The 14,811-nt window shown below is 39.2% G+C and overlaps 1 protein-coding gene across 1 annotated transcript; it reads right to left on the bottom strand.

Annotated features, from left to right (window-relative positions):
* Positions 1-10,725: 10,725 nt before the first annotated feature.
* On the bottom strand, positions 10,726-13,791 carry LOC146721170 (uncharacterized). The gene is made up of 2 exons (XM_085487332.1): positions 12,836-13,791; positions 10,726-12,391 (listed from the first exon to the last, which is right to left on the bottom strand). The coding sequence occupies exons 1-2, from the start codon at positions 13,789-13,791 to the stop codon at positions 10,726-10,728; spliced, it is 2,622 nt and encodes an 873-aa protein (XP_085343458.1).
* Positions 13,792-14,811: the final 1,020 nt, after the last annotated feature.

Genomic DNA, 14,811 nt, shown 5'->3' with positions numbered 1-14,811 from the left:
TTGAATCCCCAAAAATTTTTTAAAAAATTTAATTATTTTAACCTTGTGCGAAAAATAAAAAAGGAAAAAAAAAAAAATAAAGGGTTTGGGTTAATATTTTTAACAAAAAAAAAAATATTCTGGGGAAAAATATAATTAAAAATTTGCGCATTTTTCGTTCGTGGGGGGGGCAAGTACGGCTGACCCGGCGCGGGGTTAGTTCCCCGCCCCTTTTGACGCCCACCGGGGTTTCGGTTACCCCCAAAAACCCCGGGGGAAAATTTGCCCGTATACGTGGAAATAATTTTACGCACAATTAATATGTCCGTGCAAATAATTATTTTAACCGCGGCACTACAAAATCCCCCAAACTAGGGGTTCCGGTGATTTATTTTTGGAATCTATTCGCAAAAGTCCTTCGGCCCAAAAAAAAAAAAACAAATCCCAAAAAAAACAGGCTTTGGGAAAAGTAAATAAATTCCATGCGAGGGAAAAACGATTAATATTACCTTATTCTAAAAGAGGGGAAGGGCCCCAAAAATAGTAAAAAAATTTATTTCCAAAATTGGTACAAAAAATCCCACTGCTGCGACCCCGGGGAGAGAGCCTCTTTATTGTCGCGCGGGGGAAAACCGGTTTTGGTCGGGCGCCGGAAAAAATTTTTACCAAATAAATCTCTTTTTTCTCTAACCCCCTCGAAAACAAGAAAAATTTAATCGGCCGGCGGCCATCTAAAAACTACTAAAAATAGCAAATTTTTCATTCGGGGGCCGTTTTTAACCGGGATGGGCCCGTGGTCGCGCTGTTTTGGCCCCCCGGGTGGGGCCCCCTTCTTTCCCGTTCCCCCCCAAACGGAAACCCAAGAATCACGCCGTTAAATTGGGTTTTTTTTTAACCCCGGGGCGCTCCTTTCCCGCCAGGGCCCGGGGTCCCGGGGGGCCCCGCGAATCCTCGATAATTTTTCCCCCCTGTCTTCGCCCAATTCCCCATGTTTTTTCATACTTCTCATGGGGAAAAACCCTACGGGGGGCACCTCTCTGGTTTTTCCCCAAAAAACCCCAGACGATTATTATCTCACGATTTTTATAGCAGGTGGTTTTGGGCCGAGCATACCCCCCGCTTCTGCCGGGGGCTCTCCGCGCTTGCAAAAGAGGGGCTCCCCTGTTTCGCCGGGTCTTGCGGAAAGGGGGGGTTTTAAAAGGGGTTCCAGGTTCTTAAATGGGAGAAAACAAAAAAGGGTGGTTTTCACTCTGCCCCATTTTTGTCTCATTTTTTTAAAAAATATAAAAAAAAATGATACAAAAGATATGTTTTTTTCTGGGGGGTTTTTTATAATGCATAAACTGTATTTTTTAAAAATTTTTTAAAACAATATATTTTTCCCTTTTTATTCCAAAAAATTATTTTTTTCTATTTAAAATCAATTTTCAAAAAAATTTTAAAAGTTTGAAAAAATTGTTGATGAAGACTGGTAAAAAAACCCCCCATAAGTTTAAGGGAAAAATTTTTTGGGCAAATTTTTTTTATTGCGATTTATTTTTTTCCCGTTTTTTTGGGGGAAAAATTTTTAAAAATTTTTTTACCCTTTTAAAATTTTTGGGTTTTTATCTGGTGTACGTTTTTTTATTTTTTAACCTTTTTCCCCAAAAATTTTTTAAACTAAAAACCCCCTTAAAGAAATAATAAAAAAAATTTTTAAAAAAAAAAGTTTTTTTTTAAATTTTAAAAAACTTTAAAAATTTCCCCTTAAATTAAAATTAATTTGGGGTTTTAAAAAATTTAAATAAATTTCTCAAAAAAAAAAGTGATCAAAATTTTTTAATTTCCCAAAATTTAAAGTTATTTTTTTTTGGTATCATTCAAAAAAAGTCCCTTTTCCCCAAAACCATCGATAAAATTTTAATTTCAATCAAAACTATGCCCAACTTCCCCACTTTCGTGTTTTTATGTTTAAATGATTATTTTTAAATTTTACGCTTCGCTGTTGGTAAAAATTTTTAAATATAGGAAAAATGCTGGCGTTATAGATTATGGTTCTCGGTCTTATGGCCCAAAGGGCCGTAAAAATTTTTCCCTTTTGTTTTTTCCCAATTTTTCCCGTATCAAAAATTTTAATTTTAAATTTTTTTTTTTTAAATTTTAAAATATAGAAAGGGGGCTCACCTTTTTTAGGGCCCTTTTGTTAAAAATTTTCCCTTTTTTTCCCCTTTTAAAAAACGCAATAAAAAAACTATAAGGGTTTTGGGAAAAAACAAAATTGGGGCCCCGGGGAAATTTGGGCAAAAAAAACTCAAAAAAATTATCTGTAAAAAAAAAAAAAGGGGGCCTATTTGGTTTCCCGAGTAAAATTTTTACGCATGAAAACCCATGTAAATCCTATAAAAATTAATATTGCAAACCCTGTAAATCCTAAAAATTAATTTTTGAAAACCCATGAAAAATCCTATAAAATTTTAAAACCTTTGGGGCAAACCCTGTGGGAATCGTACTACAAAAGAATAATATTAAAAAAAAAAAAAATTGGCGCCAAGTATAAATAGACACTTGTCCCAAAGGGAAAACCCCCAATTGAAAATCTTTTGGGGGAAAAACGCGGTGTGTCCCCGCCTTTTTTCCAACCCAAAAGACCAAAAAAAGACACAAAAAATTTCTCCTTACCCTGCACCATCAAAGTCCTTTTTTTTGGGGGTGAAAAATTAAAAAATAAAAAAAATTTTTTAAATTTGAAATTAATATACCTGAAAGGCGGCATCGCCACAGTATTTGAGAAAAAAAAAAATAAAACGGTCCCCCCCGTTCTGGGATACAAGCGGTAAAAAGTGACGCTTTTTTTTAAAAAAAGAAAAGTTTTTTTTTCCTTTTTCTTTTTCCTTTCCCCTGACTCCCAGTTTTAAAAAATAAAACTCTTTTAAAAACCTTTTTCCCCACACCCCCCAAATTCCACCCCCCCCCCCCCCCCCGCCCCGGGCCCCCCCCCCCACCCCCACCCCCACCCCTTTTGCCCTTGCCTCTCTCACCCCCCGCCCTTTCCCCCCCACCCCCCCCCACCCCCCCCCCCCCCTTTTTCCCCCCCGCCCCACCCCCGCCCCCCAAAACCCCCCCCCCCCACCACCGCCCCCCCCCCGGGCCCCTTTCCCCCCCACCCCAACTTTACCCCCCCGCCCCAAATCCCCCCCCCCCTCGCCCCGCCCCCCCCCCCACCCCCCCCCCTTTTTCCCCCCCCCCTTTTTCCCCCTTTTTTTCAACCCCCGCCCCTTTTCACCCCTTTCGCCCTTTTTTACCCTCTTTTCCTTTCCCCTTTCACCCCTTTCTTTTTAAACCCTTTTTATCCCTCCCCCTTTTCACCCTGTTGTCTTTTTTATCTCTTTCATTCCCTCCCCCCTTTTTTCCTCTTTTCGCCCCTTTTTAAACCCCCTTTTTTTTTTCCCTTTTCCCCTCTTTCGCCCCCTCTCTCCCCCCTCTTTCGTTTCCTCTTTCACCCTTTTTCCTTCTCCCTCCCCCCCCACCCCTTTCCCCCCCAAAACCCCTTTCGTCCCCGCTCCGCCCCCACCCAACCCCCCTTTTCCCCCCCCTTTTTCGCCCCACCCGTCCCCCCCCTCTTCGCCACCCCCCCACCCAAAAAAAAAAAAAATAAAAGGCAACCCGTTTAAAAAAAAAGGTCCTAAAAAAATTTAAAAACCTTTAAAAAAAAAAAGACCCAAAAAAAAATTAACCCCAAAAAAATAATGTTAAGGGAAAAGGGGCCAGTTCAAAGGAACATACGAAAGGGAAAATTATTAAAATTTGGGGAAAAAATTACAAAAAAGAAAAATTTTTTTAAAAGGGGGAAGTTTTTCGAACAACAACCTTAGTAAACGATTCCCCAAATTTTATTCTGAAAAAAAGTGCCCATTGGGTTTTTTTTAGTGCACAAAAAAAATAGCGTTTTTAGAGTTTGGTTTTTTAAATTTTATACTAGCCCGTACAAAAAAAAAAATTGCTCTTGTGGTTTAAACCAAACATACTTTGTCCCTTTCCCAAGCGTACTTTTTTTTAAAAAAAGTTTTCGAGAAAAAGGAAAAATTTTTTAGCAAAAACCCCCAAAAGAACAATCCCTCCTCCGGGTAAAAATGTTTTGCCGTTAATAGATAACAAAAGGGAAAAAAAAAAAAATGTGGCCCGTGATAAACCCAAAGCCAAAAATGATCTCCTAAAAATTTTTTAAAATTTTTGGAACGGGGTTTTAAAAAAGGGACTTTAAAAAAAATAAGAATGTTAAATTCTAGCGAGAAAAAAAATTTTTCCGTTTCACGTACGAAGCAGTTAGGACATCCCCCCGGGAAAGCTATCCCCAAAAACCCCAATTTTTGGGAAATTTTCCCTTGCAACGAAAAACCTTTTTACCCCCCTCATTTTTTCCCTTTTGTGAGGATTTCGAAAAAAGTTTTACAAATTTATCGAAAATTTTTAAAAAAGTTTTTTCAACTTTTTTCATTTTTGAGATTCATAAAAAGGGAAAAAATTTAAATTAAATTTTAATGATTTTAAGAATAAAGCAAGTTTTTATCCAAAAAAGTAACTGATGTTTGTTTGGACGGGAAAAAAAATTTTTTCGAAAAATTTTCGGGAAACCCTTTTAAATCAGAAAAAAACGATTGTTGGTTTAAAAACCCCGTATCCCTTGCCCCTTTTGCAAAAAAATTTATGTTTTGGGGAAAAGGTTTTCCAAAATTTGAGCAGTTTAAGAAAAACAATAGACGGCCCCTTTTTTGGGAAAAATCTGATAGCAACGAAAAAGAACACAGAAAAATACAAAAATTTTTTTGTAAGCTTTTTTTGGGGAAATTTCAAAAAGGGGCCGTGTTCCCTTTTTTCTTGCATTTTGAAAATCTTTTGGGGAAAACCATTACCAGATTTTTTGTAGATTTTCGTGATTACAAAAAAAAATTTAACAAAAAATGGCAGTTTTAAAATGTGAAATTTTATGGGCCCCCTTTTTTGAACCAAAAAAAGCATAGACAAAGATCCGCAAGTAAAGGTTGAAAATTCATTTGCCTCTCCCCTTTAAAAAAAAAGGGGAAAAAGGGATTCCCCCGAAAATCCTAAAAATTTTTAATCCGGTTGCACATTCTCTTTTGGGTAACCCAAGAAATCAAAAATGGTTTGGGGGAAAAATTTTGGGAGATTTTAAATGAAATTTTTGCGGAAAAACAGAAACGATTGTCGTGACAAACGACAAGAAAATAAATGAGGGGTTGAAAATACCACCTTGAATTTGTAAATGTCAGAAAAAACAAAATAATAAAATCAACGTTTTAAAACGTGGGCTTTCCCACCAAATCACTAAATTGGGATTTTAACGATATATAAATTACCCCAATACAGCGAAAAAAATCGATAACGAACTGCATTGAAGTTTAAAAAATGAGAAATTGAAGTTTTCCAAATGGATAATCTTAAAATATCTGGATGTCATGTTTCCCCCCCTGTTTAATCCTATGGTTAAGGAAAAAGAGAAAAAAAAACTTTTGCATTGGAATATTTATTTATTAAACCCCCATTGATTCGAAACTGTGTTCAGGTTAAATTTTTCGTATCTTTTTTCCTTCTCAATGACAACACCACGGGTTGAAAAGGTATCTATTATACGATGAGGTTACAAACCCCCGAGAGGAACACTGCTGGTAATACTTAAAATTGAAAGGTTCGAATTAAACGAATTTAATACTTTTTGCAAAATTGAGAAATACGGATCAATTTTGGCGACAACCGTCCAATAATGTAAAATGCATGACTTTGCATTACGGTCCAGCGACGTGGTTTTTGACTTTGAGTCCTAGTGAATGGAAATGGTCCGATTTGGGTGAATATTTACGAGATATGAATCCCGATAAAGAAAAGTTAGGCATCAGCGAACTAGTCGCATACGACCCTGTAAGTACTTCTAGATTCATGTGCATAAAATTCAAAGCCATGATTGATTTTATTTGTTCGTCCGATAATCCAATAGGAAAAGTTATTCATTACTTCTGGCAATTGAAATATCAAAGTAGAGGTATTCAGCACATGCATTGTATGATTTGAATAAAAGATGCTCCAGTAATAGGAAAATCGCCGGATGAAGAAGTTGCTACGTTTATTCGAAAATACGTAACGTGTGAAATTCCAGATGAAAATGTTTCGCCAACGTTGTACGATACGGTAATAAGTGATCAGAATCATAAACATAACTCGTATTGCATGCGTACGAAAAAAACGGAAACTAATATATACAAAAAGTGTCGGTTCGATTTTCCTCAATCGATTACTGAGAATTTCGTTTTAAGAGACGTTATCACTTCGATAGTCGCTAGAAAAAATTTACGCAGTAAGAGCAGATTGTACGATCTTCCTCGCAAGGAGTCGGAAAGGTTTATAAACGATTATAATCCGGCTATCAAATTAGCCTGGGAGGGAAATATGGACATACAATTTATTCAAGAAAAATCAGAGTTTTTAAACTTATATTTAACAAAATACATGACAAAGTCGGAAAAATGCAATACAGACTTTGAAGTGATAGATTCGAATAAGTCCTTGGCATCGAAACTGTGGAATTTTGCAATGCGTTCATTAATAACAGAGAATACGGTGCTTTAGAAGCTGCGGATACACTATTAGGGAATCCCTTGTACGGTACGGATAATGATACCCATGGTCAAATGGATCGATGTTAATGAGGTGAGAAATAGAAAAGTTAAAACATTTAATGAAATTAAAGCTCTCGATGAAAATTCTACGAATATTTACTGTTCGTCACTCATCGATGATTACTATCCAAATAGACCTCAGAATTAGAATCATTGAATTTGTACGATTTTGCCAGATTCTGGGAAATTACGAAACAGATGCCAAATAATGACGAAGTCAAGTGTTACAAACTGGCATCGGGTTTATTTTTAAAAAAAACGAAAAAAGGGTTATTTAATTAACCATTATCGATTTAATATAAAAACTGAGAACGAAAAATACTTTTACTCGCTGCTTCTTCTGTTCAAACCATGGAGAGATTTGAGTGAACTCAAAGGTACATTCGAGACTTACACGGATGCCTTTAAGAATTCAGAGTCTGTTTTAACGAAGGCAATGAAATATCACGAAAGGCTCGAAGAAATACAGAAAGCTTTTGAGAACGTTGCTGAATTAATCGAGAAGCGCAAAAATGATCTGAAAACAGCAGACAGAGACAAATCCGATGACGATGCCCTGGATTGTAATCCGATAGAAGCTGACGACGCGATGAAAGATCTGGAAGATTTTGGTAAGATTGACGACCCGATTGATTTATCGCTAATAATGTCGCAATTGAACGAAGACCAGAAAAGAGTCTTTGATGGAGTATGCCAAGTTTTACAAGATAAGAATCAGATTCTGCGACTGTACGTAAATGGCGAGGGTGGTACAGGGAAAAGTTTTCTAATTGAAACGATTAAACATTGGATCAGAATAAATTTGGAAAAAACGACTGCCATATCTGCTCCCACGGGTATCGCAGCATTCAATATCGATGGCTTGACAATCCATAGAATGTTTCAACTACCCGTTAGTCATGAATCTACACCAAAATATACGCAATTATCAGACATGGTCTTGAAAACTTTGAGAGACAAATTAAAGAATGTCGAATTATTTATAATCGATGAAGTATCCATGATTTCAAATGTGACATTTATGTTTATCAATCTACGATTATGTAAAATCTTTGATACGACAGATACAGATGATGGTTTCTTTAGCTGAAAACACATTCTCCTGTTTGGGGACTTGTTGCAGCTTCCTCCTGTAAAAGGACAATTTTCGTTTGTTAAAATGTCTCGATCAGAGATTCAGAAGTATCTAGGTACCATGGGTGGATGTGATTTGTGGAGATTGTTCGAGTACGACGAACTTTTGATTAATATGCGACAAAGATGCGACAATACATATCGTGATATACTTTCTAGAATACGAATAGGTTTAGTAACGGATTCTGACATCAATGTTCTTTAGTCTAGAAAAATCAATTTTAAAGAAAATAGTTGCAACGAAAGATTGAATGAACTTTGCACTTATATGAATTAATTACCGATTGATACAATTTGTTTATTGCCCACGTGTTATTTGTGCAAGGTTTTGAACACAGCAATGCTCGATAAATCGACAGCGATGAAATTCTACTGATAGCAGAAGATGATGTCGACTGTGCTCCAGCAATGAAAAAAAAGGTGCATAAAATTTTGGAAGACAAAGATGATAAAGTGTCTGAAACAGCTGGCATTGAAAGAGTAATAGCAATTAAAATTGGCGCTAAAGTGATGATTCAACGAAACATTGACGTAACTTTGGGACTTGTCAATGGAACGATAGGCAATGTAGTTGCAGTTAATCGCTCTGCTGACGGCAATCGTATTGATTCCATCAAAATAGTTATTTCGGATAACAAAGAAATCGCAATAACAAAAGTAGATATTAAATTTGAAGTATTCCACAAATTAGTGGTACATCGAAAACAATTTCATTGTCTCTCAGTTATGGAATAACTATACACAAAAGTCAAGGAATTACATGTAACAATGCAATGATGGATTTAGGAACGACTGTATTCAGTGATGGTCACGCCTATGTAGGTTTGTCACGAGTAAGTAAATTGGAAGGTCTACATTTGATAAATTTCAATCCAGCATCAGTTAAAGCAAACTCGAGAGCCATTGTAGAATATAATCGACTGAGATCTATATTCAAATCTGAACTGCCACAAATCAATCCGTCCGAGAAAAAGGTTGTGAAAATGTACGATCGTCGATGGGCTATCCCTAATATCATTGATGATGTGCAGAATTATGATTGTGAGGAACCAGAAAGTATAGTTACGTGGAAAATATATGGTCTTTGCAATAACGATGCCGTTTCGTGTTACGCTAATGTAATATTACAATGTGCGTTTCATTGCGTACGTATTAGGCAACAAATACTGAAAAATAAAGCATTGAATGCATTGACTGATGCCATCTGCGCGTATGGTGAACGTAAATATTGCAACATTCAAGCGGTTAGAAGATCTGTCGGAAAACGCTTCGAAGAACGAACACAAGTTGTTTCGGAATTTTTTACGGCTCTAATGTCGACGTATTCCGACATCAATGATGAATTCGAATTACGAGCAATTATTTTTCATTGTACGGGCTAGTATGAATTTCAAATCAAATATCTATAAACGACTATTATAATTTGTGCACTAATTGTAAGAATAACATATCGCACTTATTTTCTAGAATCAAATTGTAATCAGTTTTACTTATATGTATGTATGTTCAATGTAAACTTGCACCTTGAATAAAATATCACAGTTACTTTTCATGGTAATATATTATTACTAAATTTAGATAATATACACTTTACGTATGTTCACACTTTGAACTGGCACCTTGAATAACATATCAGTTACTTTTCATGGTAATATATTATTACTAAATTTAGATAATATACACTTTACGTATGTTCACTTTGAACTGGCACCTTGAATAACATTATCAGTTACTTTTTGTGATAATTTATTATTAGATCGTTTAAATTTTTAAAGGTTTAAATTTTTGAGTACCTTCTTTTGAACATGGCCTGACCTTTTCATTTTTATGATTTTTTTAGGATAGTCGTATGATGAACTAGTAAAAATAAAAAATTTTAGTTAAAAAACTTGGGACGCTATTGTAAGAATAAAGTGATAAAGGATGACTAAAAGGAGCAAGAAAGATCAGATTTTAATGAGTCCAATAATATATTTCGTAGTTCAATATTCTTAGTCAATCTTACTTCGGCGATGGCTCGAGGAAGACTCCCCATTTTCGTTGTCCGTACTTAGAACTTTTTCCCCTACTTTCTCGCAGGCTCTCGTTTTCCTACGTCTCGCGTAAACACGTATTGTTCGCTTATTATTCTCTTCGACTTTCACATTTCTTTCTCGCTCGATCATCGCTCTCGTTATTATTTCCACTACACATTCAATTCTGTGCAGAAACCTTCGATTAATTTTTTTTCTCACAGAACGGAAAACATTTATTAGATTACTGGTTCGACTGTTTGTACGAATTAGGAAGGATGTGATCTGGATAAATTACTCGTGGTTTGTTAAATGAGTGACTTTATTCAAAATAATTAAAGTGAAAGTAAACTTGATTCGCTATCTAGGCTTTGCTCGCGAAAAACTCCACCGAGCTCTTGAGATGATCGTTCTCCACCGAGCTCTTCGGGCCGACCTCTCTTCAAAATACGCAGGATCGACGGCAACGACAGCCGATCGATCCTTCGCTTGGACGCGTGGCACGCGCGTGCCGAAACGTGATTTGCTAGCGAGGCTCGAAGGCTCGAGACAAAGGCGCGTTTTTGTCAACTTCTCGCGCTCGGAATTGAAAATACGCGGAATAACAACTCGGCGGCGAATATATTCGTGACCTTGCTTTAGCATTCTCGCAAGGCTTTTATAATTTTAAACATATCGCCCGCCTTACATGCGAACAAATGCGAAAATATTTTAACCGCTCTACAAGTAAAGTACAAATACAATCGGTGTTGATATAGGAACAATAATGCGAGAGCTAAGAGAGCGAACATTTATACAAAATAAACTCAAAATATTTCTAAATTATAAGGACGACTTACGGAACAATATAAATATAAGCACTGAATACATCACAAGTCACAAAGTCCTTTATATGACAATGTTTTTCTTAATTATCGCACTGAACTGACAGTTTACACAGTAGCGTGATTGGTCGTTTCAATATTGAACAACGCGGTTCTCACGGTAACTACTCGAACGAGTCTGTCGGATTCGGGATGGACCCGAGTGACTCGCGCGAGTTCCCATTTGCTCGGAGGGAGCAAAGGATTTTTTAACAACGTGAGCTCGCCAACACGAAAACAAGGCGATCTTTCTAACCACTTATATCGCTGTTGCAGCAAATGTAAGTAGTCTTGCGACCAAGCACGCCAGAGTTGTTCCACCATCGAATGAACGAACTGCCATCTCGAAAGTCGATTCGTATCTATCGCGAGTACTGATTCCTCCGGTATCGCAACGATCGGTCGGCCTATTAAAAAATGACCCGGAGTGAACGCGGACAGATCGCTCGGGTTCAAACATGCCTCTATCTGGCATAGGAGCGTAGCAAATTCAGCCTGCGACAGGGTACGCGAACCGGCTATCCGCTTTAGATGCGATTTGAGATTTTTCACGCCCGCCTCCCAAAGTCCTCCGAAATGAGGAGCTGCGGACGGGATAAAATGCCACTCAATTTTATCGTTAGCAAGAACGTCGTGTAGAGACGAATCTTTCATGAGCGCCTCAAATTCGCTGTTTAATTCCTTTTTAGCGCCGTAAAAGTTAGTTCCGTTAGAGTATAACTTACACGGTAAGCCTCGTCGGCTCGTGAATCGCCGAAAGGACACAAGAAATCCAGCACTGAAGCAATCCTCCACTAGCTCCACGTGGATCGCCTTGATAACGAGACAAACGAATAGAGCCACGTAACCTTTTCGTGTCCTTTGTCCTCTTCCAACGAAAGGCGTAATAAAAAAAGGACCAGCGTAGTCCACACCCGTATGCGTAAACGGTGACGACGGTTGCACGCGAGGAGAAGGCAAATCCCCCATCAGCTGACTCGATACTCTAGCTGAATAACGTATACACGAGACGCAATGCATTATATGATTTTTCACTAAATTTCGACCTCCTAGCAACCAATATCTTTGTCGGAATGTACGCAACACTAATTGAACTCCACCGTGGAGAGTGTGTTTGTGAGCCTGAGCGATTAAAAGGTACGAGACTTGTCCTCGCGGTACTAAAATAGGATGTTGCTCTTCGTAAGTGAGAGCAGCATTTTTCAACCGCCCGCCAAAGCGAAGTACTGCATCTTCGCCAACAAATGGAGTTAAAGTTCTAAGTGAACTTTTCTTCGAAACTGCGTTGCCTTTCTTTAGTGCTTTGATTTCGGATTCAAAAGCCTTCTTTTGTACGTACGACAGCCAAAATAATTCCGCTTTATTAAGCTCGTTGACACTCAGCGACGAGGTTGATTTGAAATTAACTTTCCTTTTCTTATCAATTAACGCGAGAAATCTACACACGTAAGCAGTTACTCTTATCAGCTTTGTCCAACTCGAGAATTTATAGAGCAAATCCCACTCGTCTGACCCTTCAACGTGAAGGACGGTGAGTTTTCGTTGCTCGCTAGATATCCTTTGTACTGCATTCATGGAGAGTGGAGCAGTAACGTCATGGATCGGCCAGGACGTGGAAGGCTCTTGAAGCCAGGGTAGTTCGGTCCACCACAGAGGATGTGATATTAATTCGGACGCGGACAAGCCTCGAGACGCACAATCCGCGGGATTGTCTCTCGACGGCACGTGATACCATCTTGCAGAAGGCAAATTATTTTGTACCTCCGATACCCTATTGGCCACGTACGTGGTCCACTTAGAGGGATGCTGGCGTAGCCATGCCAGCGCGATTGTTGAATCCGTCCAGCAATAGATTGGAGTTTTTATTAAATTTAACGAATTAATCGTTTACTTTATTAGGCGACTTAACAGCACGGCGGCGGTTAACTCGAGTCGCGGAATGATCACGATTTTTACTGGGGCGACCTTTGTTTTTGCAACGATCAAACTAATTGTAAAATCCGACAATGAATGAAAGACGCGAATATATACTACCGCGGCATACGCTCGATTTGACGCGTCGGTAAATTCGTGGATTTCAATCGCTATATTGTCTGGATTTTGACCCGTCCATCGCGTAATTCTAATTTTTTCTAATTTATTAAAATCTGAGACAAAGTCATGCCATCGTTGTTCTAACTCGTCGGGGATGCGCGTATCCCAATTGCATCGCGAAAGCCACAGCTCTTGCAAAAGAATCTTCGCGGTAATTACGACGGGAGCGGCCCAACCGAGTGGGTCATACAATTTCGCTACGAACAAAAGAATAGTACGTTTCGTTGGAGCAACGGATTTGATTGAATTGGCAATGAGGCAAAAGGAGTTCTCGAAAGGAATCCACGAAAGTCCGAGCACTTTAAGAGACTCATCCGGCAATATGAGATGGTCGTTAACTTCCGGTTGATCGTGCGAAAGATCACGGAGAAGCTCATTCGTATTCAATGCCCATTTTCGGAGTTGAAAATCTCCTCTTCTCATTAGTTCAATTAATTGAATTGGCGTATCGTTTAGTGAATTCATATCGTCGGCGCCAAACAAAGTGTCGTCTACATAGATCGATTCATTTAGAATCGGAACCGCGGCGGGGTAATTGAAACTCTCATCAAGAGCGAGTTGTTTGAGAACGCGCATCGCGAGATACGGAGCCGGAGCAAGACCGTATGTAACCGTTAAAAGTCGAAAGTGTTCGACCGGTGCGTCATCCGTTAGACGCCAAAGAATTCTCTGAAAGTCTACATCTTCAGAGTGTACGCAAATTTGTCGGAACATCTTGGCGATGTCCGCCGTATAGACGTGGCGCCATTTACGCCAACGTGAAAGAACAGCAGGAAGGTCCTGCTGTAATTTAGGCCCAATTAATAGATGGTCATTCAACGTCGTGTCGTTCCGCGTTTTGCACAAAGCGTTGAAAACTACGCGCAACTTCGTAGTACAACTGATTTCCCGCAGCACTGGATGGTGTGGGATGTAAACCGGCAAAAATTTTGTTTTTTCCGACTCGTTCACTTGAGTCATGTGTCCGAGAGATTCGTACTCCGCAAGAAATTCATTATACTGCGAGTGAATTTCGGACCAATTACGTAATTTTCCTTCCATGCGGTTATACAAGGAACACGCGATGGATAACGATTCCCCGATGTCGATCGATGGATCGCGCTTGAACGGCAGTCGAACTATATACCTTCCGTCGGAAAAACGACTATGTGTCTTGACGAAATGCCGTTCACACCTCTCCTCCTCTTCCGTGAGAGGAGAATTCGATGAAACTTCCTCGTCTTCCCAAAACTTTTGGAGAAGCGAGTTAATGTCCTCGGCGAGAACGCTATTTAACACGGCTGCTTCCTTTGAAGCTTGTCTGTTTTTTCCAGTAGGGCCGGAAATTATCCATCCGAGCGCGGTTAATTAAGCGGTAGGAGTTCCAAGAGGTTCCTGCCACAAATCGCGCATCAAAAGTGATCCGTAAACGTCCGCCCCAATCAGCATATGAATCTGATGCTTGCTTGACGGATTCGGATCCGCGAGGGAGAGGCCTTGCAAATGAGGCCACAGGTCAACAGGCTTAGTTCGCGACGCGGCGTACGACGTGATTCGTTGAAACACGTACGCGGTAATCGGAAACGCGGGATTCGATTTCTTGCACGGTGTCAATCGCAAGGACACTCGTGATTTCGCAGCACCGGTATATTTCTCACCAAATCCTTTAATTTGCAAATCGGCCGCTGCCTTCCGATTCGTATCGTTTGGCACAATGCTTCCGAAATAAAACTAAAATTGGATCCTTGATCCAACAACGCGAACCTTAAATGATCTACTTTCCGCGGTATGCACGTCAACTCACGCGGTCGCGAGAAGAACGGTCGGAGATGCGATGCTCGGCGGTTTAATAGTTTAAACGCTTGCGATAGCAGCATTGTCGGAAACGGGCGAGGAGTCCGTTTTTTAAATCGGCGGTACGCTTGTCCTGATCAATGCCGAACTTTCATTTATGTCTGACGCTTGACCGCTCGCGTAATGCAACAATGTATGATGCGGTCGGCGACACTAGGTGCATCGCTGCTTGTGCGTACATTTCGGCGAAATATGTCCCGGTTTCATGCAATTAAAGCAGACTTTACT

The sequence above is a fragment of the Nylanderia fulva genome, unplaced genomic scaffold (genome assembly GCF_048542155.1).
Source record: "Nylanderia fulva isolate GAGA-0341 unplaced genomic scaffold, ASM4854215v1 Scaffold535, whole genome shotgun sequence".
NCBI classification, from domain to species: Eukaryota; Metazoa; Arthropoda; class Insecta; order Hymenoptera; family Formicidae; genus Nylanderia; species Nylanderia fulva.
The sequence above is the reverse complement of the archived record's forward strand: the minus strand, read 5'-3'. Positions and strand labels throughout refer to the sequence as shown.

Bases quoted from the DNA above. Each gene is read 5' to 3' on its own strand.
- LOC146721170 (XM_085487332.1), bottom strand. From the start codon at position 13,791: ATGGAAGGAAAATTACGTAATTGGTCCGAAATTCACTCGCAGTATAAT. The intron at 12,392-12,835 runs GTTAGAACAACG...GCCTTCTGCAAG, and splicing joins GATACGCGCATCCCCGACGA to ATGGTATCACGTGCCGTCGA.